Source organism: Crinia signifera, chromosome 19 (genome assembly GCF_055691185.1).
Source record: "Crinia signifera chromosome 19, ASM5569118v1, whole genome shotgun sequence".
NCBI classification, from domain to species: domain Eukaryota; kingdom Metazoa; phylum Chordata; class Amphibia; order Anura; family Myobatrachidae; genus Crinia; species Crinia signifera.
This window is the reverse complement of record NC_139226.1, coordinates 5,926,516-5,953,683: the sequence shown is the minus strand read 5'-3', so window position 1 is coordinate 5,953,683 and position 27,168 is coordinate 5,926,516. Positions and strand designations below refer to the sequence as shown.

General features: G+C 49.8%; 1 protein-coding gene across 1 annotated transcript in view; it reads right to left on the bottom strand.

Moving 5' to 3' along the window:
* IGSF21 (immunoglobin superfamily member 21) overlaps positions 1–27,168 on the bottom strand; it is a 400,123-nt gene that overhangs the window by 6,440 nt on the left and 366,515 nt on the right. The window contains exons 7-9 of the mRNA XM_083161891.1: positions 7,202–7,287; positions 6,130–6,322; positions 718–756 (exon numbers count right to left, since the gene is read on the bottom strand). Of these exons, the coding sequence (XP_083018017.1) occupies positions 718–756; positions 6,130–6,322; positions 7,202–7,287 (318 nt within the window). The remainder of the gene's footprint in view (positions 1–717; positions 757–6,129; positions 6,323–7,201; positions 7,288–27,168) is intronic.

Here is a 27,168-nt window from a genome sequence, read left to right as displayed (position 1 = left end):
CCCCAGGGGACTCTGCACCCTGTATATATGCTGTGTCTCTGCCTAGCTGTATGATATACACAGCATACGTAGCTATGTCTGTACACTGCCCCAGGGACTCTGCACCCTGTATATATGCTGTGTCTCTGCCTGGCTGTATGATATACACAGCATATGTAGCTATGTCTGTACACTGCCCCAGGGACTCTGCACCCTGTATATATGCTGTGTCTCTGCCTGGCTGTATGATATACACAGCATACGTAGCTATGTCTGTACACTGCCCCAGGGACTCTGCACCCTGTATATATGCTGTGTCTCTGCCTGGCTGTATGATATACACAGCATATGTAGCTATGTCTGTACACTGCCCCAGGGACTCTGCACCCTGTATATATGCTGTGTCTCTGCCTGGCTGTATGATATACACAGCATATGTAGCTATGTCTGTACACTGCCCCAGGGACTCTGCACCCTGTATATATACTGTGTCTCTGCCTGGCTGTATGATATACACAGTCCTGTGTAAGCCACATTACTCCGCTCCTTATCTCACAAACAATTCATCCCGGAAAGCAGCCTGATCTATTTTCCAGCTTCCGTTGCTAATAGAAACAGTCGTTAATTTATTTCTGGACTTTAAGCAACCCATATAACAATGTAGCTGGCTGTGAGATATTTTAGTTTCCACCGGAGTCTCATTTGCTGATTTATGCTCTGGTCTAGGTCTTAACTCACCGTTTGAATCCTCTGTTCCCCGCGGAATATTGGGATTTTCTATGAGGAAACAGACACTGTGTTAGAGGTTATAGGAAAGGGTTATACCCCCCCCCCCCCCCTGCTGCCCATCTCAGAATATCACAGTACTGGTGCCAGTCAGATGCGATGTACCACAGTCGCACGTGGGCTGCTTCAGGTGTTATTTTTGCACTGTCTTTGTGTGACTGTATCTTATCACTATACAATGCGGCTAAACCACCTCACAGGATTACACAGATTTATGGGATGTGCGACAACTGTATATAGCTGTGCAAATGAGGGGCCCAGGACCAACAACATAGGCATGGCCCCTCTGCTCCCCCCAATTGTGATTTGTATGGGGGAAGCAGACACTGAAAGCCAGTGCAAGAAAGATAAGAAATGGAAGTGAGAAACAGAATGAATAGGCCAGGGGGAGAGTATAAGGAAAGGGGGGAATGGTGGAAGAGAGGGGTGTGAGAATGGGAGAGAGAGAGGGGGAGAAGGAATGGGAGAGAGAGAGGGGGAGAGGGGTGTGAGAATGGGAGAGAGAGAGGGGGAGAATGAATGGGAGAGAGAAGGGGAGAGGGGGTGTGAGAATGGGAAAGAGAAGGGGAGAAGGAATGGGGAGAGGGAAAGGAGGATAAGGAATGGGAGCAAGAGGGAGAAGGAATAGGGGAGGAGGAGGTGGAGAAGGAATGGGAGAGAGAGGGTGGGAGTGGTAGAAAGAATGGAAGGGACGGGGAGAAGGACTGGGGAGGATGATTGGGAGAGGGTAAGACGGAATGGGGAGAGAGGGGGACAAGGAATGGGAGAGAGAGAGGGACAAGGAATGGGAGAGAGGGGAGTGGGAGAAGGAATGGCAGAGGGGGAGAGGGAATCAGAGAGAGGGGGTGGGAGAAGGAATGGAGGAGAGAGGGGGGAGGGGAGTAGGAATGGGAGAGTAAGAAGGGATGGGAGAGAGAGGGAGGTGGGAGAAGGAATGGGAGAGAGAGAGTGGGAGTGGTAGAAAGAATGGGAGGGACGGGGAGAAGGACTGGGGGAGGATGATTGGGAGAGGGTAAGACGGAATGAGGAGAGAGGGGGACAAGGAATGGGAGAGAGAGAGGGACAAGGAATGGGAGAGAGGGGAGTGGGAGAAGGAATGGCAGAGGGGGAGAGGGAATCAGAGAGAGGGGGTGGGAGAAGGAATGGAGGAGAGAGGGGGGAGGGGAGTAGGAATGGGAGAGTAAGAAGGGATGGGAGAGAGAGGGAGGTGGGAGAAGGAATGGGAGAGAGAGAGTGGGAGTGGTAGAAAGAATGGGAGGGACGGGGAGAAGGACTGGGGGAGGATGATTGGGAGAGGGTAAGACGGAATGAGGAGAGAGGGGGACAAGGAATGGGAGAGAGAGAGGGACAAGGAATGGGAGAGAGAGAGGGGGAGAAGAAATTGGAGAGAGGGAGGGGAGAGAGAGGTGGAGAATGAATGGGGGGAGAAGGAATGGAGGAGAGAGAGGGGGACAAGGAATGGAGGAGAGAGAGGGGGATAAGGAATGGGAGAGAGGGAGGGGGGGGACAAGGAATGAGAGAGAGGGAGGGGGAGAAGGAATGGGAGAGAGAGGGGTGGGGTAGAAGTGGAAGAATGAATGGGAGAGAGAGGGAGGGAGAAGGGGACAAAGGATTTGGAGAAATTATTTCTTACAACATTAAATCAACAGTTCATCTCTGTGGCCCCCATCACCAGACATTCCTATTAGTCATTCTAGCACCCGGCATCTTTCAAAAACCCGTGCAGTTCCTTTTCCCTGCCAGGGTCATCCCTCTCTGCTGTGGTGCTTCTAGCACAGGTCTGGTCTGCACATCAGTGCTGAAATACAGACCAGACCTGTGCTAGCACACCACAGCAGACAGTGACACCCCAGGCAGGGAAGAGGAACAGCAGAGGTTTTGAAAGATGCAGGGTGCTAGAATGATTACTACAGACCAGGAGGGGCCTTAGGATACTGTGCATGGACCCTCATTGGGTGTGGGGTGTGAACCTATATTTGGCCTCCCCTTAGAGGTCTGGAACCAGTAATGTAAAGCAGCACAGCCTGTTCCGGATGGGAAGGAGATTTACTTGTTGGGATTACATTATTACTGTAGGTCTCATGTAACCAGCATGTGATTTACAGGTACAGGAACCTCCAAACCGCTGGGCAGTGCCCTGATGTTGTGCGGAGGTTACATCCACAATGTGCTGCTTAATACATCCCCCTAATGCTGTCCTGTCAGCACAATGTGGTACAATACAATGTGGGGCTATTCAGCTCCTGGGCATGGCGTGAATATTGCAGCTACATTTGGCATAATTAGGATTTGGGGTAAAACTGGAACCCCAGCGATGTAGGGCACATGGGCAGAATGGCATGCATGATATTCCTGGGCAGCAGAACATTTGTTACCCGGACAGTGGAGGCCTGGTAGCGCTAGGATCTGTGATCCCAAAGCTTGCGCTCTATGCGGATTGTGGCGTGATATAACGTACTGCGTCATCTCCTCTGTGTGTGATATCCGTAATGACTGGGGTTAGGTTTATAGGAGGCGTCCTCCCTACCAGCCCTAATGACCGCTGGGCATGCACTGCGGGCTGTAAGAGGCTGTGCAGTCACTGTGCGGATCTGGCTCTGTCGCCCACTGTTGGTTGTGCTGAATGACCCCCAGTGTACTTACACTGAGGGGTCTCAGGGGGATGACTGTACGTGTATCAGCTCTGTCCTGCGGCTCCCCAAAGTCCATCCCCTAGGGCGCTGTCTCGTCCTATTCAGGCTCTGTGCCACCTTCATGCAAGTCCCCTCTGCCCCCTGTATTCAGGCTCTGTGCCACCTTCATGCAAGTCATCTCTGCCCCCTGTATTCAGGCTCTGTGCCACCTTCATGCAAGTCCCCTCTGCCCCCTGTATTCAGGCTCTGTGCCACCTCCATACAAGTCCCCTCTGCCCCCTGTATTCAGGCTCTGTGCCACCTTCATGCAAGTCCCCTCTGCCCCCTGTATTCAGGCTCTGTGCCACCTTCATACAAGTCCCCTCTGCCCCCTGTATTCAGGCTCTGTGCCACCTTCATGCAAGTCCCCTCTGCCCCCTGTATTCAGGCTCTGTGCCACCTTCATGCAAGTCCCCTCTGCCCCCTGTATTCAGGCTCTGTGCCACCTTCATACAAGTCCCCTCTGCCCCCTGTATTCAGTCTCTGTGCCACCTTCATACAAGTCCCCTCTGCCCCCTGTATTCAGGCTCTGTGCCACCTTCATACAAGTCCCCTCTGCCCCCTGTATTCAGGCTCTGTGCCACCTTCATGCAAGTCCCCTCTGCCCCCTGTATTCAGGCTCTGTGCCACCTTCATGCAAGTTACCTCTGCCCCCTGTATTCAGGCTCTGTGCCACCTTCATGCAAGTCCCCTCTGCCCCCTGTATTCAGGCTCTGTGCCACCTCCATACAAGTCCCCTCTGCCCCCTGTATTCAGGCTCTGTGCCACCTTCATACAAGTCCCCTCTGCCCCCTGTATTCATGCTCTGTGCCACCTTCATACAAGTCCCCTCTGCCCCCTGTATTCAGGATCTGTGCCATCTTCATACAAGTCCTCTCTGCCCCCTGTATTCAGGATCTGCGCCACCTTCATGCAAGTTTCCTCTGCCCCCTGTATTCAGTCTCTGTGCCACCTTCATGCAAGTCCCCTCTGCCCCCTGTATTCAGGCTCCGTGCCACCTTCATACAAGTCCCCTCTGCCCCCTGTATTCAGGCTCCGTGCCACCTTCATACAAGTCCCCTCTGCCCCCTGTATTCAGTCTCTGTGCCACCTTCATACAAGTCCCCTCTGCCCCCTGTATTCAGGCTCTGTGCCACCTCCATACAAGTCCCCTCTGCCCCCTGTATTCAGGCTCTGTGCCACCTTCATACAAGTCCCCTCTGCCCCTTGTATTCAGGCTCCGTGCCACCTTCATACAAGTCCCCTCTGCCCCCTGTATTCAGGCTCCGTGCCACCTTCATACAAGTCCCCTCTGCCCCCTGTATTCAGGCTCCGTGCCACCTTCATACAAGTCCCCTCTGCCCCCTGTATTCAGGCTCCGTGCCACCTTCATACAAGTCCCCTCTGCCACCTGTATTCAGGCTCCGTGCCACCTTCATACAAGTCCCCTCTGCCCCCTGTATTCAGGCTCCGTGCCACCTTCATACAAGTCCCCTCTGCCCCCTGTATTCAGGCTCCGTGCCACCTTCATACAAGTCCCCTCTGCCCCCTGTATTCAGGCTCCGTGCCACCTTCATACAAGTCCCCTCTGCCCCCTGTATTCAGGCTCCGTGCCACCTTCATACAAGTCCCCTCTGCCCCCTGTATTCAGGCTCCGTGCCACCTTCATACAAGTCCCCTCTGCCACCTGTATTCAGGCTCCGTGCCACCTTCATACAAGTCCCCTCTGCCCCCTGTATTCAGGCTCCGTGCCACCTTCATACAAGTCCCCTCTGCCCCCTGTATTCGGGCTCTGTGCCACCTTCATACAAGTCCCCTCTGCCCCCTGTATTCAGGCTCTGTGCCACCTTCATACAAGTCCCCTCTGTCCCCTGTATTCAGGATCTGTGCCACCTCCATAGGGGTCCCCTCTGCCACCTGTATTCATGCTCTGTGCCACCTTCATAGGGGTCCCCTCTGCCCCCTGCATTCAGGCTCTGTGCCACCTTCATAGGGGTCCCCTCTGCCCCGTGTCTCATACCCAGTACCTGGGCAGTCACAGGATCTGGGGCTCGTTACTGTATCTTGTACTCTATGGGGATACATTTACTGAATCTTGATTTGATGTCGTCCAAAGCAACCAATCAAATTCTGTCTATCATGTACTAGGATGCAATAGAGAAATGATAGATGTGACTGGTTGCTATGGGAAACATCCCCTCACTAACAATCCTGAGCTATACTGTTCCCGGGACGTGGCCCTATGGCGTCGTTTGCAGGGACTAATCTTTATAACGCAGGTGTTTTAGGTCCCTGTTACGGAGCCGTTGACATCTCATTAATGACTGATGATCTGCAGAGGTGTCCTCAGTCTGATGGACGTGCGTCACATAATGATCACGTACTGACCGTTCCTTACAGAGGGTGCGATTCAGCATTGAGCCTCCTAACGTGCCACTTGTCTGTGCCAATGAGTAAGAGGACGCAGGCAGCGGGTAGTTTATGGACGGGCGCCTCCACCAGCTGGTTACCTTGGTTGCTTATTTATTGACTCGATGTTTGAGTTGGGCGTTACCCTTTCGGAATGAGCTGCCGGGACTGTGATCTACGGCAGATGTGACAGATTTATACGGCGCACAATGCAGAACAGGACGTGCCTGGCCGAGGCTACACTATGGGACTAGAATCTGTAATCTCACCGTCTGTAGGGAACAAAGAGGCCGTCCAGACTCACCAAATACTATCAAGCGGGTGTGTGTGTCTGTAGAGCCGAGGGGGTTCTGAGCCGTGCAGCGGTACATGGAGCCGTTCAGTTCAGCCGGGACCCTCTCCAGTATCAGCTCCTTCCCATCATGCTCTGAGCTGCCGTCCAGAAGTCTTCCACCGACCCTGGTCCATGTAAAGAGGGCCTCCGGGAAGACCTCATTCTGCAAAGTAAGGGGGACAACACTGATTAGCACCAATAGCAGCTTCTATCTATCTATCTATCTATCTATCTATCTATCTATCTATCTATCTATCTATCTAATAGTATGATTCACATGCTGTGCTCACTATGGGGTACATTTACTCCCCCCACCTAACCCTATACCTCCCCACCAGTGCCTACCACACCCCTCCACTAACGCTACCTGCATACATAACATGGGGATGCCAATTCCAATGCCAGCATCCTCATTGATGTCAACATGTATGTGCCATCTTCTGGCGTAAACCAGGACGCCAGCATCGGTATAATAACTGCCGGGATACTGATGCCCTGATTCTCAGGCTCATGTATTGGCGATACTAACACTTCCCTTGTGCCCACGTGTAGGACTGACATACCCCGGTACACGCTATAATACTGACGAGTGCATCATTATATGCCACCTGTACCAATGCTGTGGTGGGTGCAGTGTCTGTATGCCAGCACTGACACCCCCACTACTGGTGACTGCCCAGTAATGCCAGTCACATTACCCCAGCATTCCTGCGTACAATCTGCCCAATGTACCGCCCGGGGTGCGCGGGTCTAACTTACTAAGCTGCGGCAAGTTCTGTTCCTTCCAACTTTGCTTCTGCCACTTTCAATAAAAACCCCACAAACCACTAAACCCACGGTGTGGAATCAGCCCCCTAATAGTAGCCGTCCCTCTGTATTGTAGACCTGCTGTCCTCACTCTCTGTGTATTAATATGACTGCCGTTATGGAGATGCCCCAAGGCTATCCGCAATCCGTATGCCCCTACTAATGCCGGCATTACCCCCACCTGCCCCCGGCAGAGGCCGCTACATCTTCTATACTCGTGTCCCCAGACCATTACCTGAAACTCCTGCACCACCATCCGTACTGTGTCGCCAACTCGCGCCCGGATCGGAGTCACCGTTATTTTGGGCCCTCTCGGAGCAGCTGTGGAGACAGAGATGGGAGACACCTATTAGACACGTCCGCAGGATAGAGAGGCGTCCCAGCAATGCCACAGAGGTAATAAGAATCAATTGTGCACAGCAGCTGGCCATTACGTTATTATTAGAGACGCCAAGCACTTATCTTTGCTATTTGTTCCACTTTATGTTTTACTGTGCGTCTGGCTGTTTTCCCGTTGTTTGGGGGAGGCCATTAGCGCGACTGCTGCAATATCCCGCACACAGGAAGAGCGGAACAGCAGCTCCCGGACAATTACGTTTTCAGGAGACTTTTTATTTCTCAGTTAATTGGTCCCAATGAAGTGTTTTGGGCACCAGGACGCAGTGAAGGTCGTGACCATCTCTGACTGGCTGGATGGGATGGGGGGGAGCAGAGACCGTCACCAGGTAGTTACTGTATAATCTCCGCTGCACCTCACCTGCCGTGTTCCTGTCATTACATGTACCGCCATATTATATTGTTCTGCAGGAGAAAGGACGTTCTTGGTCTGCACAGGACTGGTCACCCAAAATAATCATACAATGTGTGATGGGGCCCATTTATAATTCATTATTAGGCACAAATGTTAAGTATCAGCTGACGGTATCAGGAGGGACAGCAGCAGGATCTCCGGTCCCTCCTGTCCCGCTCAGGGCTGCATCCCCCATAGGTTACTAGGACACGGACCCGCTACACCTTACATTATGCAGCTACTTCTGCCAAGTACAGAACTGCAAAGAAAACATGCTGCAGCGTACTATGGCCCTTATTCTGGTTCACTCGCAAAGGCAAGTTCCTTCTCAAATGGACAAAACCATGTGCACTGCAGGGGGGGCAGATGTAACAGGTGCAGAGAGAATTAGATTTGGGCGGGTTATTTTGTTTCTGTGCAGGGTAAATACTGACTGCTTTATTTTTACAATGCAATATAGATCTCACTTTGAAGTAAAACCCCACCCAAATCTAATTCTCTCTGCACAAGTAACATCTGCCCCCCTGCAGTGCACATGGTTTTGTACATGGTACACGCACCCAACCACGTCCAGCCTGCTGCTTACACGCGCACGCACCCATCCACGTCCATCCTGCTGCTTACACGCGCACGCACCCATCCACGTCCAGCCTGCTGCTTACACGCGCACGCACCCATCCACGTCCATCCTGCTGCTTACACGCGCATGCACCCATCCACGTCCATCCTGCTGCTTACACGCGCACGCACCCATCCACGTCCAGCCTGCTGCTTACACGCGCACGCACCCATCCACGTCCAGCCTGCTGCTTACACGCGCACGCACCCATCCACGTCCATCCTGCTGCTTACACGCGCACGCACCCATCCACGTCCATCCTGCTGCTTACACGCGCACGCACCCATCCACGTCCAGCCTGCTGCTTACACGCGCACGCACCCATCCACGTCCATCCTGCTGCTTACACGCGCACGCACCCATCCACGTCCAGCCTGCTGCTTACACGCGCACGCACCCATCCACGTCCATCCTGCTGCTTACACGCGCACGCACCCATCCACGTCCATCCTGCTGCTTACACGCGCACGCACCCATCCACGTCCAGCCTGCTGCTTACACGCGCACGCACCCATCCACGTCCATCCTGCTGCTTACACGCGCACGCACCCATCCACGTCCAGCCTGCTGCTTACACGCGCACGCACCCATCCACGTCCATCCTGCTGCTTACACGCGCATGCACCCATCCACGTCCATCCTGCTGCTTACACGCGCACGCACCCATCCACGTCCAGCCTGCTGCTTACACGCGCACGCACCCATCCACGTCCATCCTGCTGCTTACACGCGCACGCACCCATCCACGTCCAGCCTGCTGCTTACACGCGCACGCACCCATCCACGTCCAGCCTGCTGCTTACACGCGCACGCACCCATCCACGTCCATCCTGCTGCTTACACGCGCACGCACCCATCCACGTCCAGCCTGCTGCTTACACGCGCACGCACCCATCCACGTCCATCCTGCTGCTTACACGCGCATGCACCCATCCACGTCCAGCCTGCTGCTTACACGCGCACGCACCCATCCACGTCCATCCTGCTGCTTACACGCGCACGCACCCATCCACGTCCAGCCTGCTGCTTACACGCGCACGCACCCATCCACGTCCAGCCTGCTGCTTACACGCGCACGCACCCATCCACGCCCAGCCTGCTGCTTACACGCGAACGCACCCATCCACCCTGCTGCTTACACGCGCACGCACCCATCCACCCTGCTGCTTACACGTCCACCCTGCTGCTTACACGCGCACACACCCATCCACGTCCATCCTGCTCCTTACACACACACCCATCCACGTCCATCCTGCTGCTTACACACACACCCATCCACGTCCATCCTGCTGCTTACACGCGCACGCACCCATCCACGTCCACCCTGCTGCTTACACGCGCACGCACCCATCCACGTCCATCCTGCTGCTTACACGCGCACGCACCCATCCACGTCCATCCTGCTGCTTACACGCGCACGCACCCATCCACGTCCATCCTGCTGCTTACACGCGCATGCACCCATCCACGTCCATCCTGCTGCTTACACGCGCACGCACCCATCCACGTCCACCCTGCTGCTTACACGCGCACGCACCCATCCACGTCCATCCTGCTCCTTACACGCGCACGCACCCATCCACGTCCATCCTGCTGCTTACACGCGCACGCACCCATCCACGTCCATCCTGCTGCTTACACGCGCATGCACCCATCCACGTCCATCCTGCTGCTTACACGCGCACGCACCCATCCACGTCCACCCTGCTGCTTACACGCGCACGCACCCATCCACGTCCATCCTGCTCCTTACACGCGCACGCACCCATCCACGTCCATCCTGCTCCTTACACGCGCACGCACCCATCCACATCCATCCTGCTGCTCACACGCGCACGCACCCATCCACGTCCATCCTGCTGCTCACATGCGCACGCACCCATCCATGTCCATCCTGCTGCTTACACGCGCACGCACCCATCTACGTCCATCCTGCTCCTTACACGCACACACACCCATCCACGTCCATCCTGCTGCTTACACGCGCACGCACCCATCCACGTCCATCCTGCTGCTCACACGCGCACGCACCCATCCTCGTCCTTCCTGCTGCTCACATGCGCACGCACCCATCCATGTCCATCCTGCTGCTTACACGCGCACGCACCCATCTACGTCCATCCTGCTCCTTACACGCACACACACCCATCCACGTCCATCCTGCTGCTTACACACACACACACACACCCATCCACGTCCACCCTGCTGCTTACACACACACACACCCATTAACGTCCACCCTGCTGCTTACACGCGCACGCACCCATCCACGTCCACCCTGCTGCTTACACACACACACACCCATCCACGTCCTTCCTGCTGCTTACACGCGCACGCACCCATCCACGTCCACCCTGCTGCTTACACACACACACCCATCCTACTGCTTACACGCGCACGCACCCATCCACGTCCACCCTTCTGCTTACACACACACACACACACACCCATCCACGTCCATCCTGCTGCTTACACGCGCACGCACCCATCCACGTCCACCCTGCTGCTTACACACACACACACCCATCCACGTCCATCCTGCTGCTTACACACACACACACCCATCCACGTCCTTCCTGCTGCTTACACGTGCACGCACCCATCCACGTCCATCCTGCTGCTTACACGCGCACACACCCATCCACGTCCATCCTGCTGCTTACACGCGCACGCACCCATCCACGTCCATCCTGCTCCTTACACGCTCACGCACCCGTCATCTAACCTGAAAACGGACCTGTCCAGCCAAGTGATCTCTACACCTTGCTCACACACTTACAGTCGGAGCTGGTGCTGTCCTTCATTATGCACACTCCAAGATCACTAACAAGACCGTACACTCAGCAAATCTTGGTGCCACCTGATACCCATCATGGAGGTGGCATTCCAAGTGCCACCAGCCTCAGTGTCTTCTCCCCTGAAGAGAAAGCAGCGAGCGAGCAGATAATTAAAGCCTGCAGCGGGCAGCTCTCGGTTTGGGGGATCCGATGTGCGAGGAAAGACGCGAGCAGACGGTGCAGAGTGTTGTCAGACCCCCGTCCCGGCTCAGGGGAGTACAGGACAGAGCGGGGAGATCCCTCTGACAATATGAGGAGTGTGAAATAAACTTCCCCCTTTGTGTATGTAACGTAATTAAGAGGATCGGGATGAATAATTATTATTGCTGCAATCCGCCCCTCTCTGATTTTGGGCTATTGTAACGGCAGCTGCTCAGCGTACCTCCCGACAGATAAATAATCAGTTTACGGCTCTGTAATTGGTTTTATGTATGAGCAAGGCTGAATTACAGCCATATTGTGTGTCAATTATCGCCTGTAAGATGTGCAGCACCGCGGTCCCTGGCACGGCCCGGCGCGCTTCCTGCGCTCGGAAACTCGCTCCAGAGCTGCCGGATTAATATGGAAAATTGATGGCGGTGGATGAAAAATTGATATCTGTGATTTTAATGAAACTTTCAAGAAAAGACTCCTTTCCCCATATAACCAGCCCATCGCAGCTCGGAGGGGAATGCAGAGCATCGCACCTCGCCGCCTCTCGCTGAAAGGACGTAAATCTTACATTTATATTTCTGAAGACGTTTTAATGGCGTTAGAACTTCTCCCTCAACTTCAGAGGAAATGTTCTGGCTGGCGTGTGACATTAGGAAGGATGTGTAAATCCACAGTACGCCGAATGGAGACGAGCGCCCAATTCTCTATTAATATACCGGAAAGCCGCAACGGCGTTCCAAAAAGCAAAAGTGGCTTTATAAGGGGGGAAGTAGGATACATCACATGACAAAAAGCAACAGACCTAATAATGAAACATCCCTTAGCACAGATGGCGCCTCCCAGTGCGGTCACGCAGTACAGTGATTGTGGACGGAAAGCTGCACAGTGTCTAGGTAGAAAGCCAACAGGCCGACGGAAAACTGGTCAACATGCACTAGGTCGACACTGATAAAAGGTCAACATCCGGAAAGTGTCGACACAGGAACATGTTTACCGACCAACAGCTCAACGTGATGTGTTGTCAGAGGTCACACTCCCGCATCGCTGACCTGGCAGCTCAGTGCGGCACCCCAGTACCGCCTACCGCCTACCTCGGTCACCGGCTGCACCACCCGCCACATAGACTATGGGCCGCATTTATCAAGCAATATTTGCGGTTAAATCCCCGAAAACGTCCGTTTTCGGGAGTTAACCGCAAATATTTAGTATCCCCCAAATAAATTGAAGGGGGACCGCAGCAGGAATCTCCAATCCTGGCTGCGATCTCCCCTTCACCGCCGCATCCCCCATAGGTTTCTATGGGGGATGCGAAGCTGCCCGATGTATCAACATCGGGCAGCCCGGCTTCACACCCCTGGGCTATCGCCATTCTGATATGGCTATAGCCCATTGTAGCCTATGGCTGCGGGATCGCACTGCCGAGCGGGGCAGTGCGGTCAGATGGGTCAGCGCGTAACCGTGCATAAGCAGACCCCCCAGCTTCTGGGTCAGGGCTTTGCAGGGACGGGCTCCTTTCGGAGCTCTGTCCCTGCGCCCTCAATTTGATAAATCCTGGAGGTATCAGATGATACCGCAATGCGATGCCCGGCGATGTCATCATGCCGGCATCGCTTTATAATGATAAATGCGCCCCTATATAAGTAACGTGTTGGGGAGGCGTGGGAGGTTTTTTTTTTTTAATCGGGAAGATTGCCCCAGGATTGACGGTGTGAGATATACTATACGTGTAATGCAGCGTGACGGTGACGGTGTGAGATATACTATACGTGTAATGCAGCGTGACAGTGACGGTGACAGTGAGATATACTATACGTGTAATGCAGCGTGACAGTGACGGTGACAGTGAGATATACTATACGTGTAATGCAGCGTGACGGTGTGAGATATACTATACGTGTAATGCAGCGTGACAGTGACGGTGTGAGATATACTATACGTGTAATGCAGCGTGACGGTGACGGTGTGAGATATACTATACGTGTAATGCAGCGTGACAGTGACGGTGTGAGATATACTATACGTGTAATGCAGCGTGACGGTGACGGTGACAGTGAGATATACTATACGTGTAATGCAGCGTGACAGTGACAGTGTGAGATATACTATACGTGTAATGCAGCGTGACAGTGACGGTGACAGTGAGATATACTATACGTGTAATGCAGCGTGACAGTGTGAGATATACTATACGTGTAATGCAGCATGTAGGTGACGGTGTGAGATATACTATACGTGTAATGCAGCGTGACAGTGACGGTGACAGTGAGATATACTATACGTGTAATGCAGCGTGACAGTGACAGTGTGAGATATACTATACGTGTAATGCAGCGTGACAGTGACGGTGACAGTGAGATATACTATACGTGTAATGCAGCGTGACAGTGTGAGATATACTATACGTGTAATGCAGCATGTAGGTGACGGTGTGAGATATACTATACGTGTAATGCAGCGTGACAGTGACGGTGACAGTGAGATATACTATACGTGTAATGCAGCGTGACAGTGTGAGATATACTATACGTGTAATGCAGCGTGACAGTGACGGTGTGAGATATACTATACGTGTAATGCAGCGTGACGGTGACTGTGTGAGATATACTATACGTGTAATGCAGCGTGACGGTGTGAGATATACTATACGTGTAATGCAGCGTGACAGTGTGAGATATACTATACGTGCAATGCAGCGTGACTGTGTGAGATATACTATACGTGTAATGCAGCGTGACAGTGACGGTGTGAGATATACTATACGTGTAATGCAGCGTGACGGTGTGAGATATACTATACGTGTAATGCAGCGTGACAGTGTGAGATATACTATACGTGTAATGCAGCGTGACAGTGACGGTGTGAGATATACTATACGTGTAATGCAGCGTGACAGTGACGGTGACAGTGAGATATACTATACGTGTAATGCAGCGTGACGGTGTGAGATATACTATACGTGTAATGCAGCGTGACAGTGTGAGATATACTATACGTGTAATGCAGCGTGACAGTGACGGTGTGAGATATACTATACGTGTAATGCAGCGTGACGGTGACTGTGTGAGATATACTATACGTGTAATGCAGCGTGACGGTGTGAGATATACTATACGTGTAATGCAGCGTGACAGTGTGAGATATACTATACGTGCAATGCAGCGTGACTGTGTGAGATATACTATACGTGTGATGCAGCGTGACAGTGACGGTGTGAGATATACTATACGTGTAATGCAGCGTGACGGTGTGAGATATACTATACGTGTAATGCAGCGTGACAGTGTGAGATATACTATACGTGTAATGCAGCGTGACAGTGACGGTGTGAGATATACTATACGTGTAATGCAGCGTGACGGTGTGAGATATACTATACGTGTAATGCAGCGTGACAGTGTGAGATATACTATACGTGTAATGCAGCGTGACAGTGACAGTGTGAGATATACTATACGTGTAATGCAGCGTGACAGTGACGGTGACAGTGAGATATACTATACGTGTAATGCAGCGTGACGGTGTGAGATATACTATACGTGTAATGCAGCGTGACAGTGTGAGATATACTATACGTGTAATGCAGCGTGACAGTGACGGTGTGAGATATACTATACGTGTAATGCAGCGTGACGGTGACTGTGTGAGATATACTATACGTGTAATGCAGCGTGACGGTGTGAGATATACTATACGTGTAATGCAGCGTGACAGTGTGAGATATACTATACGTGCAATGCAGCGTGACTGTGTGAGATATACTATACGTGTAATGCAGCGTGACAGTGACGGTGTGAGATATACTATACGTGTAATGCAGCGTGACGGTGTGAGATATACTATACGTGTAATGCAGCGTGACAGTGTGAGATATACTATACGTGTAATGCAGCGTGACAGTGACGGTGTGAGATATACTATACGTGTAATGCAGCGTGACAGTGACGGTGACAGTGAGATATACTATACGTGTAATGCAGCGTGACGGTGTGAGATATACTATACGTGTAATGCAGCGTGACAGTGTGAGATATACTATACGTGTAATGCAGCGTGACAGTGACGGTGTGAGATATACTATACGTGTAATGCAGCGTGACGGTGACTGTGTGAGATATACTATACGTGTAATGCAGCGTGACGGTGTGAGATATACTATACGTGTAATGCAGCGTGACAGTGTGAGATATACTATACGTGCAATGCAGCGTGACTGTGTGAGATATACTATACGTGTAATGCAGCGTGACAGTGACGGTGTGAGATATACTATACGTGTAATGCAGCGTGACGGTGTGAGATATACTATACGTGTAATGCAGCGTGACAGTGTGAGATATACTATACGTGTAATGCAGCGTGACAGTGACGGTGTGAGATATACTATACGTGTAATGCAGCGTGACAGTGACGGTGTGAGATATACTATACGTGTAATGCAGCGTGACGGTGACGGTGTGAGATATACTATACGTGTAATGCAGCGTGACGGTGACGGTGTGAGATATACTATACGTGTAATGCAACGTGACTGTGACGGTGTGAGATATACTATACGTGTAATGCAGCGTGACGGTGACGGTGTGAGATATACTATACGTGTAATGCAGCGTGACAGTGAGATATACAATACGTGTAATGCAGCGTGACGGTGACGGTGTGAGATATACTATACGTGTAATGCAGCGTGACAGTGAGATATACTATACGTGTAATGCAGCGTGACGGTGACGGTGTGAGATATACTATACGTGTAATGCAGCGTGACTGTGACGGTGTGAGATATACTATACGTGTAATGCAGCGTGACGGTGAGATATACTATACGTGTAATGCAGCGTGACTGTGACGGTGTGAGATATACTATACGTGTAATGCAGCGTGACGGTGACGGTGTGAGATATACTATACGTGTAATGCAGCGTGACGGTGACGGTGTGAGATATACTATACGTGTAATGCAGCGTGACAGTGACGGTGTGAGATATACTATACGTGTAATGCAGCGTGACGGTGACGGTGTGAGATATACTATACGTGTAATGCAGCGTGACGGTGAGATATACTATACGTGTAATGCAGCGTGACGGTGTGAGATATACTATACGTGTAATGCAGCGTGACGGTGTGAGATATACTATACATGTAATGCAGCGTGACGGTGACGGTGTGAGATACACTATACGTGTAATGCAGCGTGACGGTGACGGTGTGAGATATACTATACGTGTAATGCAGCGTGACGGTGTGAGATATACTATACGTGTAATGCAGCGTGACGGTGAGATATACTATACGTGTAATGCAGCGTGACGGTGACGGTGTGAGATATACTATACGTGTAATGCAGCGTGACTGTGACGGTGTGAGATATACTATACGTGTGATGCAGCGTGACGGTGACGGTGTGAGATATACTATACGTGTAATGCAGCGTGACAGTGACGGTGTGAGATATACTATACGTGTAATGCAGCGTGACGGTGAGATATACTATACGTGTAATGCAGCGTGACGGTGACGGTGTGAGATATACTATACGTGTAATGCAGCGTGACGGTGTGAGATATACTATACGTGTAATGCAGCGTGACGGTGTGAGATATACTATACGTGTAATGCAGCGTGACGGTGTAAGATATACTATACGTGTAATGCAGCCTGACGGTGACGGTGTGAGATATACTATACGTGTAATGCAGCGTGACTGTGACGGTGTGAGATATACTATACGTGTAATGCAGCGTGACAGTGACGGTGTGAGATATACTATACGTGTAATGCAGCGTGACAGTGACGGTGTGAGATATACTATACGTGTAATGCAGCGTGACAGTGACGGTGTGAGATATACTATACGTGTAATGCAGCGTGACGGTGTGAGATATACTATACGTGTAATGCAGCGTGACTGTGACGGTGTGAGATATACTATACGTGTAATGCAGCGTGACTGTGACGGTGTGAGATATACTATACGTGTAATGCAGCGTGACTGTGACGGTGTGAGATATACTATTATTTATTTATTTATTTGCAGTGTCTTATATAGCGCAGCAGATTCCGTTACAGTGTCTTATATAGCGCAGCAGATTCCGTTACAGTGTCTTATATAGCGCAGCAGATTCCGTTACAGTGTCTTATATAGCGCAGCAGATTCCGTTACAGTGTCTTATATAGCGCAGCAGATTCCGTTACAGTGTCTTATATAGCGCAGCAGATTCTGTTACAGCGTCTTATATAGCGCAGCAGATTCCGTTACAGTGTCTTATATAGCGCAGCAGATTCCGTTACAGTGTCTTATATAGCGCAGCAGATTCCGTTACAGTGTCTTATATAGCGCAGCAGATTCCGTTGCGCTTTACAATAGTAGACAGTGATAAAACAAACTGGGTAACAGACAGACTTGGAGGTAGGAGGGCCCTGCTGCAAGCTTACAATCTATTAGGTATATAGGATGGAAACACAAGGACAGGCATCAGTAATAGCATAGCTGTCCCACCAAGTTACAGGTCCAGAAGGGAAGCTATATAATACATAAGTGCCTCAGAGGGTTATGTGTGCGGTATATAAATATGATAGGCTTGCCTGAAGAGGTGAGTTTTCAGGGAACGCTTGAAAGTTTGGAGGCTAGCGGAGAGTCTAATTGTGCATGGAAGGGCATTCCATAGGATGGGAGCAGCCCGATGAAAGTCCTGTAATAGTGAGTGGGAGCTAGTGATCCGCTCAGATGAGAGACGCAAATCTTGTGCAGAGCGGAGTGGTCGAGATGGGAGATATTTTGTGATAAGTGCAGAGATATATGCTGGTGCAGTATGGTTAATAGCTTTATATGCAAGTAGAAGTGTTTTATATTGAATACGGTAATATACAGGCAACCAATGGAGGGACTGGCAGAGCGGATCAGCAGACGATGAGCGTCTTGCTAGGAAGATCAGCCTAGCAGCAGCATTTAGACTGGATTGCAGTGGTGAGAGTCTGTTCTTGGGAAGTCCAGTTAGGAGACTATTGCAATAATCAATGCGGGATATAATGAGTGCATGGATAAGAGATTTAGTAGTGTCTTGTGTGAGATACGGTCGTATTTTGGATATGTTTTTTAGATGCATGTAACATGATTTGGAGACAGATTGAATGTGGGGAACAAAGGACAGGTCAGAGTCGAGGATGACCCCTAAGCAACGAGCTTGTGGGGTAGGGTAGATTGTCGAGTTGTCAACAGTGATGGAGATATCGGGATGGTAACTGTTCTTGGCTGGTGGGAATATAAGTAATTCAGTTTTGGAAATATTGAGTTTGAGTTGGCGAGAAGACATCCAAAGTGAGATGGCAGAGAGACATTTAGAGACTCGGCCCAAAACCACTGGTGACAACTCTGGGGTTGATAGATAGATTTGAGTATCATCCGCATATAAGTGATACTGAAATCCGAAGGAGCTGATTAGTTTGCCAAGCGAGGAGGTATAGATTGTGAAAAGCAGAGGACCTAAGACTGAACCTTGCGGACCTCCGACTGACAGAGGTAGTGAAGAGGAAGTAGAGTCAGAGAAGCGAACAGTGAAAGAGCGATCAGATAGGTAAGATGTGAACCAGGAAAGAGCGATCAGATAGGTAAGATGAGAACCAGGAGATGGCTGTATCATTAAGACCTAGGGAGTGTAGTGTTTGTAAAAGGAGAGTGTGATCCACAGTGTCAAACGCAGCAGAAAGATCTAGAAGAATAAGCAGTGAGTAATGGCCTTTAGACTTAGCTGTTACCAGATCATTCACCACTTTAGTCAGTGCTGTCTCAGTGGAGTGTTGAGAGCGAAAGCCTGACTGAAGCGGGTCTAATAGGGTGTTGGAGTTAAGAAAGTTTGTTAGGCGAGAGTAGACAAGTCTCTCCAGTAGCTTGGAGAGGCATGGGAGCTGAGAGATAGGACGATAGTTAGAGAGAGAGTTAGGGTCAGAATTGTGTTTTTTCAGAATGGGAGTAATCGCTGCATGTTTGAGCAGAGATGGAAAAGTACCAGTAGCAAGAGAGAGATTGCAGATTTTAGTTAAGGTTGGAATAATCACAGGAGATAGATTTTTAATGACTTGTGCAGGTATAGGATCGAAAGGAGAGATAGTAGAGTAGGAGGATAAGAAAAGTGCGGATACTTCCTTTTCATTTGTGGGCTCAAACGAAGAGAAAGTGCCAGAGGGTTCAGGTGTGGCAGAAAGAGGGTTAGAGGTTGTGGAGCATACCATTTCATCTCGGATGTTATCAATCTTGTCCTTAAAGTAGGAGGCAAGTTCTTGTGCACTGATGGTAGCCGGTGGGGGAGGAGGGGGAGGGTACAGAAGAGACTTAAATGTGTTAAAAAGTCGCCTAGGGTTGGTGGCATGAGAAGAGATGAGAGATTGGTAGTATGTTTGTTTGGCCGTGTCCAAAGCATTGCAGTAGGAGTGGTAGCTAGTCTTATATGTGAGGAAATCAGTAATATTACGAGATTTACGCCATTGGCGTTCAACTTTACGTGACTGATTTCGTAGTTGTCTTGTTGTGTTGGAGTGCCACGGTTGGCATCTAAGCCTACGTGGGGTATAATGGGTAGCTGGAGCCACTTCATCAAGTGCTGTTTCAAGAGTCTGGTAGAGGTGGGAAACAGCAGAGTCAGGAGAGGTAAGTGTAGAAATTAGTGAGAGCTGTTGTTGCAGGGAGGTGGAAAGTTGTGGAAAATTAATAGCATTAGTATTTCTGCGGGTTAGAGTAGGCTTGCATGATTTCTGTGTCAGTGAGCTTGGGGTAATGGAGGCGAGTGAGAGAGTAATGAGATTGTGATCAGAGATACTATACGTGTGATGCAGCGTGACAGTGACGGTGTGAGATATACTATACGTGTAATGCAGCGTGACGGTGTGAGATATACTATACGTGTAATGCAGCAGGATGGCGTAAGATATACTATACGTGTAAAGCAGCGTGACGGTGTGAGATATACTATACGTGTAATGCAGCGTGACAGTGTGAGATATACTATACGTGTGATGCAGCGTGACGGTGACGGTGTGAGATATACTATACGTGTAATGCAGCGTGACGGTGACGGTGTGAGATATACTATACGTGTAATGCAGCGTGACGGTGTGAGATATACTATACGTGTAATGCAGCGTGACGGTGACGGTGTGAGATATACTATACGTGTAATGCAGCGTGACAGTGACGGTGTGAGATATACTATACGTGTAATGCAGCGTGACGGTGTGAGATATACTATACGTGTAATGCAGCGTGACGGTGTGAGATATACTATACGTGTAATGCAGCGTGACGGTGTGAGATATACTATACGTGTGATGCAGCGTGACGGTGTGAGATATACTATACGTGTGATGCAGCGTGACGGTGACGGTGTGAGATATAGTCAGGAGAGGTAAGTGTAGAAATTAGTGAGAGCTGTTGTTGCAGGGAGGTGGAAAGTTGTGGAAAATTAATAGCATTAGTATTTCTGCGGGTTAGAGTAGGCATGCATGATTTCTGTGTCAGTGAGCTTGGGGTAATGGAGGCGAGTGAGAGAGTAATGAGATTGTGATCAGAGATACTATACGTGTGATGCAGCGTGACAGTGACGGTGTGAGATATACTATACGTGTAATGCAGCGTGACGGTGTGAGATATACTATACGTGTAATGCAGCAGGATGGCGTAAGATATACTATACGTGTAAAGCAGCGTGACGGTGTGAGATATACTATACGTGTAATGCAGCGTGACAGTGTGAGATATACTATACGTGTGATGCAGCGTGACGGTGACGGTGTGAGATATACTATACGTGTAATGCAGCGTGACGGTGACGGTGTGAGATATACTATACGTGTAATGCAGCGTGACGGTGTGAGATATACTATACGTGTAATGCAGCGTGACGGTGACGGTGTGAGATATACTATACGTGTAATGCAGCGTGACAGTGACGGTGTGAGATATACTATACGTGTAATGCAGCGTGACGGTGTGAGATATACTATACGTGTAATGCAGCGTGACGGTGTGAGATATACTATACGTGTAATGCAGCGTGACGGTGTGAGATATACTATACGTGTGATGCAGCGTGACGGTGTGAGATATACTATACGTGTGATGCAGCGTGACGGTGACGGTGTGAGATATACTATACGTGTAATGCAGCGTGACAGTGACGGTGTGAGATATACTATACGTGTAATGCAGCGTGACGGTGACGGTGTGAGATATACTATACGTGTAATGCAGCATGACGGGGACTGTGTGAGATATACTATACGTGTAATGCAGCGTGACGGGGACTGTGTGAGATATACTATACGTGTAATGCAGCGTGACGGTGACGGTGTGAGATATACTATACGTGTAATGCAGCGTGACGGTGACGGTGTGAGATATACTATACGTGTAATGCAGCGTGACGGGGACTGTGTGAGATATACTATACGTGTAATGCAGCGTGACGGGGACAGTGTGAGATATACTATACGTGTAAAGCAGCATGACGGTGTGAGATATACTATACGTGTAATGCAGCGTGACAGTGACGGTGTGAGATATACTATACGTGTAATGCAGCGTGACGGGGACTGTGTGAGATATACTATACGTGTAATGCAGCGTGACGGTGATGGTGTGAGATATACTATACGTGTAATGCAGCGTGACGGTGTGAGATATACTATACGTGTAATGCAGCGTGACGGTGACGGTGTGAGATATACTATACGTGTAATGCAGCATGTAGGTGACGGTGTGAGATATACTATACGTGTAATGCAGCGTGACGGGGACTGTGTGAGATATACTATACGTGTAATGCAGCGTGACGGTGATGGTGTGAGATATACTATACGTGTAATGCAGCATGTAGGTGACGGTGTGAGATATACTATACGTGTAATGCAGCGTGATGGTGACGGTGTGAGATATACTATACGTGTAATGCAGCGTGATGGTGACGGTGTGAGATATACTATACGTGTAATGCAGCGTGATGGTGACGGTGTGAGATATACTATACGTGTAATGCAGCGTGATGGTGACGGTGTGAGATATACTATACGTGTAATGCAGCGTGATGGTGACGGTGTGAGATATACTATACGTGTAATGCAGCGTAACGGTGACGGTGTGAGATATACTATACGTGTAATGCAGCGTGACGGTGACGGTGTGAGATATACTATACGTGTAATGCAACGTGACGGTGTGAGATATACTATACGTGTAATGCAGCGTGACGGTGTGAGATATACTATACGTGTGATGCAGCGTGACGGTGTGAGATATACTATACGTGTGATGCAGCGTGACGGTGACGGTGTGAGATATACTATACGTGTGATGCAGCGTGACGGTGACGGTGTGAGATATACTATACGTGTAATGCAGCGTGACGGTGACGGTGTGAGATATACTATATGTGTAATGCAGCGTGATGGTGACGGTGTGATATATACTATACGTGTAATGCAGCGTGACAGTGACGGTGTGAGATATACTATACGTGTAATGCAGCGTGACGGTGACGGTGTGAGATATACTATACGTGTAATGCAACGTGACGGTGACGGTGTGAGATATACTATACGTGTAATGCAGCGTGACGGTGTGAGATATACTATACGTGTAATGCAGCGTGACGGTGTGAGATATACTATACGTGTAATGCAGCGTGACGGTGTGAGATATACTATACGTGTGATGCAACGTGACGGTGACGGTGTGAGATATACTATACGTGTAATGCAGCGTGACAGTGTGAGATATACTATACGTGTAATGCAGCGTGACGGTGTGAGATATACTATACGTGTGATGCAGCGTGACGGTGACGGTGTGAGATATACTATACGTGTAATGCAGCGTGACAGTGACGGTGTGAGATATACTATACGTGTAATGCAGCGTGACGGTGTGAGATATACTATACGTGTAATGCAGCGTGACGGTGACGGTGTGAGATATACTATACGTGTAATGCAACGTGACTGTGACGGTGTGAGATATACTATACGTGTAATGCAGCGTGACGGTGACGGTGTGAGATATACTATACGTGTAATGCAACGTGACTGTGACGGTGTGAGATATACTATACGTGTAATGCAACGTGACTGTGACGGTGTGAGATATACTATACGTGTAATGCAGCGTGACGGTGTGAGATATACTATACGTGTAATGCAGCGTGACAGTGTGAGATATACTATACGTGTAATGCAGCGTGACGGTGACGGTGTGAGATATACTATACGTGTAATGCAGCGTGACAGTGATGGTGTGAGATATACTATACGTGTAATGCAGCGTGACTGTGACGGTGTGAGATATACTATACGTGTAATGCAGCGTGACGGTGACGGTGTGAGATATACTATACGTGTAATGCAGCGTGACAGTGACGGTGTGAGATATACTACTGTATACGTGTAATGCAGCGTGACAGTGACGGTGTAAGATATACTATACGTGTAATGCAGCGTGACAGTGACGGTGTGAGATATACTATACGTGTAATGCAGTGTGACAGTGACATGTGAGATATACTATACGTGTAATGCAGCGTGACGGTGATGGTGTGAGATATACTATACGTGTAATGCAGCGTGACGGTGTGAGATATACTATACGTGCAATGCAGCGTGACGGTGTGAGATATACTATACGTGTAATGCAGCGTGACAGTGACGGTGTGAGATATACTATACGTGTAATGCAGCGTGACGGTGTGATATATACTATACGTGTAATGCAGCGTGACGGTGACGGTGTGAGATATACTATACGTGTAATGCAGCGTGACGGTGACGGTGTGAGATATACTATACGTGTAATGCAGCGTGACGGTGTGAGATATACTATACGTGTAATGCAGCGTGACGGTGTGAGATATACTATACGTGCAATGCAGCGTGACGGTGTGAGATATACTATACGTGCAATGCAGCGTGACTGTGTGAGATATACTATACGTGTAATGCAGCGTGACGGTGACGGTGTGAGATATACTATACGTGTAATGCAGCGTGACGGTGTGAGATATACTATACGTGTAATGCAGCGTGACGGTGTGAGATATACTATACGTGTAATGCAGCGTGACGGTGACGGTGTGAGATATACTATATGTGTAATGCAGCGTGACGGTGAGATATACTATACGTGTAATGCAGCGTGACGGTGTGAGATATACTATACGTGCAATGCAGCGTGACGGTGTGAGATATACTATACGTGTAATGCAGCGTGACAGTGACGGTGTGAGATATACTATACGTGTAATGCAGCGTGACGGTGTGATATATACTATACGTGTAATGCAGCGTGACGGTGACGGTGTGAGATATACTATACGTGTAATGCAGCGTGACGGTGACGGTGTGAGATATACTATACGTGTAATGCAGCGTGACGGTGTGAGATATACTATACGTGTAATGCAGCGTGACGGTGACGGTGTGAGATATACTATACGTGTAATGCAGCGTGACGGTGTGAGATATACTATACGTGTAATGCAGCGTGACGGTGACGGTGTGAGATATACTATACGTGTAATTCAGAGTGACGGTGACGGTGTGAGATATACTATACGTGTAATGCAGCGTGACGGTGTGAGATATACTATACGTGTAATGCAGCGTGACAGTGACGGTGTGAGATATACTATACGTGTAATGCAGCGTGACGGTGTGAGATATACTATACGTGTAATGCAGCGTGACGGTGTGAGATATACTATACGTGTAATGCAGCGTGACGGTGACGGTGTGAGATATACTATACGTGTAATGCAGCGTGACGGTGTGAGATATACTATACGTGTAATGCAGCGTGACGGTGACGGTGTGAGATATACTATACGTGTAATGCAGCGTGATGGTGACGGTGTGAGATATACTATACGTGTAATGCAGCGTGACGGTGTGAGATATACTATACGTGTAATGCAGAGTGACGGTGACTGTGTGAGATATACTATACGTGTAATGCAGCGTGACAGTGTGAGATATACTATACGTGTAATGCAGCGTGACGGTGACGGTGTGAGATATACTATACGTGTAATGCAGCGTGACGGTGACGGTGTGAGATATACTATACGTGTAATGCAGCGTGACGGTGACGGTGTGAGATATACTATACGTGTAATGCAGCGTGACTGTGACGGTGTGAGATATACTATACATGTAATTCAGAGTGACGGTGACGGTGTGAGATATACTATACGTGTAATGCAGCGTGACGGTGTGAGATATACTATACGTGTAATGCAGCGTGACAGTGACGGTGTGTGATATACTATACGTGTAATGCAGCGTGACGGTGTGAGATATACTATACGTGTAATGCAGCGTGACGGTGTGAGATATACTATACGTGTAATGCAGCGTGACGGTGTGAGATATACTATACGTGTAATGCAGCGTGACGGTGATGGTGTGAGATATACTATACGTGTAATGCAGCGTGACGGTGTGAGATATACTATACGTGTAATGCAGCGTGACGGTGTGAGATATACTATACGTGTAATGCAGCGTGACGGTGACGGTGTGAGATATACTATACGTGTAATGCAGCGTGACGGTGACGGTGTGAGATATACTATACGTGTAATTCAGCGTGACGGTGACGGTGTGAGATATACTATACGTGTAATGCAGCGTGACGGTGACGGTGTGAGATATACTATACGTGTAATGCAGCGTGACAGTTACGGTGACAGATATACTATACGTGTAATGCAGCGTGACGGTGACGGTGTGAGATATACTGTAAGTAACGGCGTCCTAGTAGAGTAGGGTATCTGCTGCCATGCTCTTACTGTATATGCTACTAGCCAGTATTATAGGCTGCTTGCACTGAGGTATATTATACTGTAGGAAGCCGTTCTGTGAGAGGAGAAGATTCACGGCATGCCCAGCAAGCACTGCCAACCACAACATGGAGTCCGGAAGACACAGACACACACACACACCTACCTTAATAGCAGGAGAGAGGGGAAGATGCCCACTTAGAACCTGCTCTCTCTCTCTTTCTTGGGGCATTTGTGATGACTAATTCATAAAACTAACTTTGAAGCCAAAAAGTTTCCTGCCTGTAGCGCGATGCTCGGAGAGATTAATCCTCTGACAGAAATGCAATATGTCAGTGACAATCAGCACAACTTTCCAAGAGAAGAGTTTCCAATTTTAGCGAGCAGATGGCAATAATTGACGGCAATGTACAGCAACATAATCACGTGCAATGTTACTGCTCAGACATGGGGAAGATGAGATTGTTCTAGCGGGGATCAGTGGGAGATGTAACTACAGATCCAGGGTCTGTACAGGGCTGTCACCTGATGTGGTGGGGTCTGAGAATGAACAGGTGGGTGTCTCCCTGCCTGCCTGCAAGCTTATCCCTTGCCCTCCCCCACTGCCTTATCCCCTGTCCTCCCGCTATCTGATCCACAATCCTCTCTGCTGCCTTATTCCCCCCACCCTCCCGCTATCTGATTCACTGCCCTCCCCGCTGCCTTATCCCCTGTCCTCCCAACTGCCTTATCCCCCCCTGCCCTCCCACTATCTGATTCACTACCCTCCACGCTGCCTTATCCCCTGTCCTCCCAACTGCCTTATCCCCCCCCTGCCCTCCCACTATCTGATTCACTACCCTGCCCGCTGCCTTATCCCCAGTCCTCCCCACTGCCTTACCCCCCCTCTGCCCTCCCCGCTATCTGATCCCTTGCCCTCCCCGCTGCCTTATCCATTAACCTTCCCGCTATCTGATTCACAATCCTCCCCGCTGCCTTATCCCC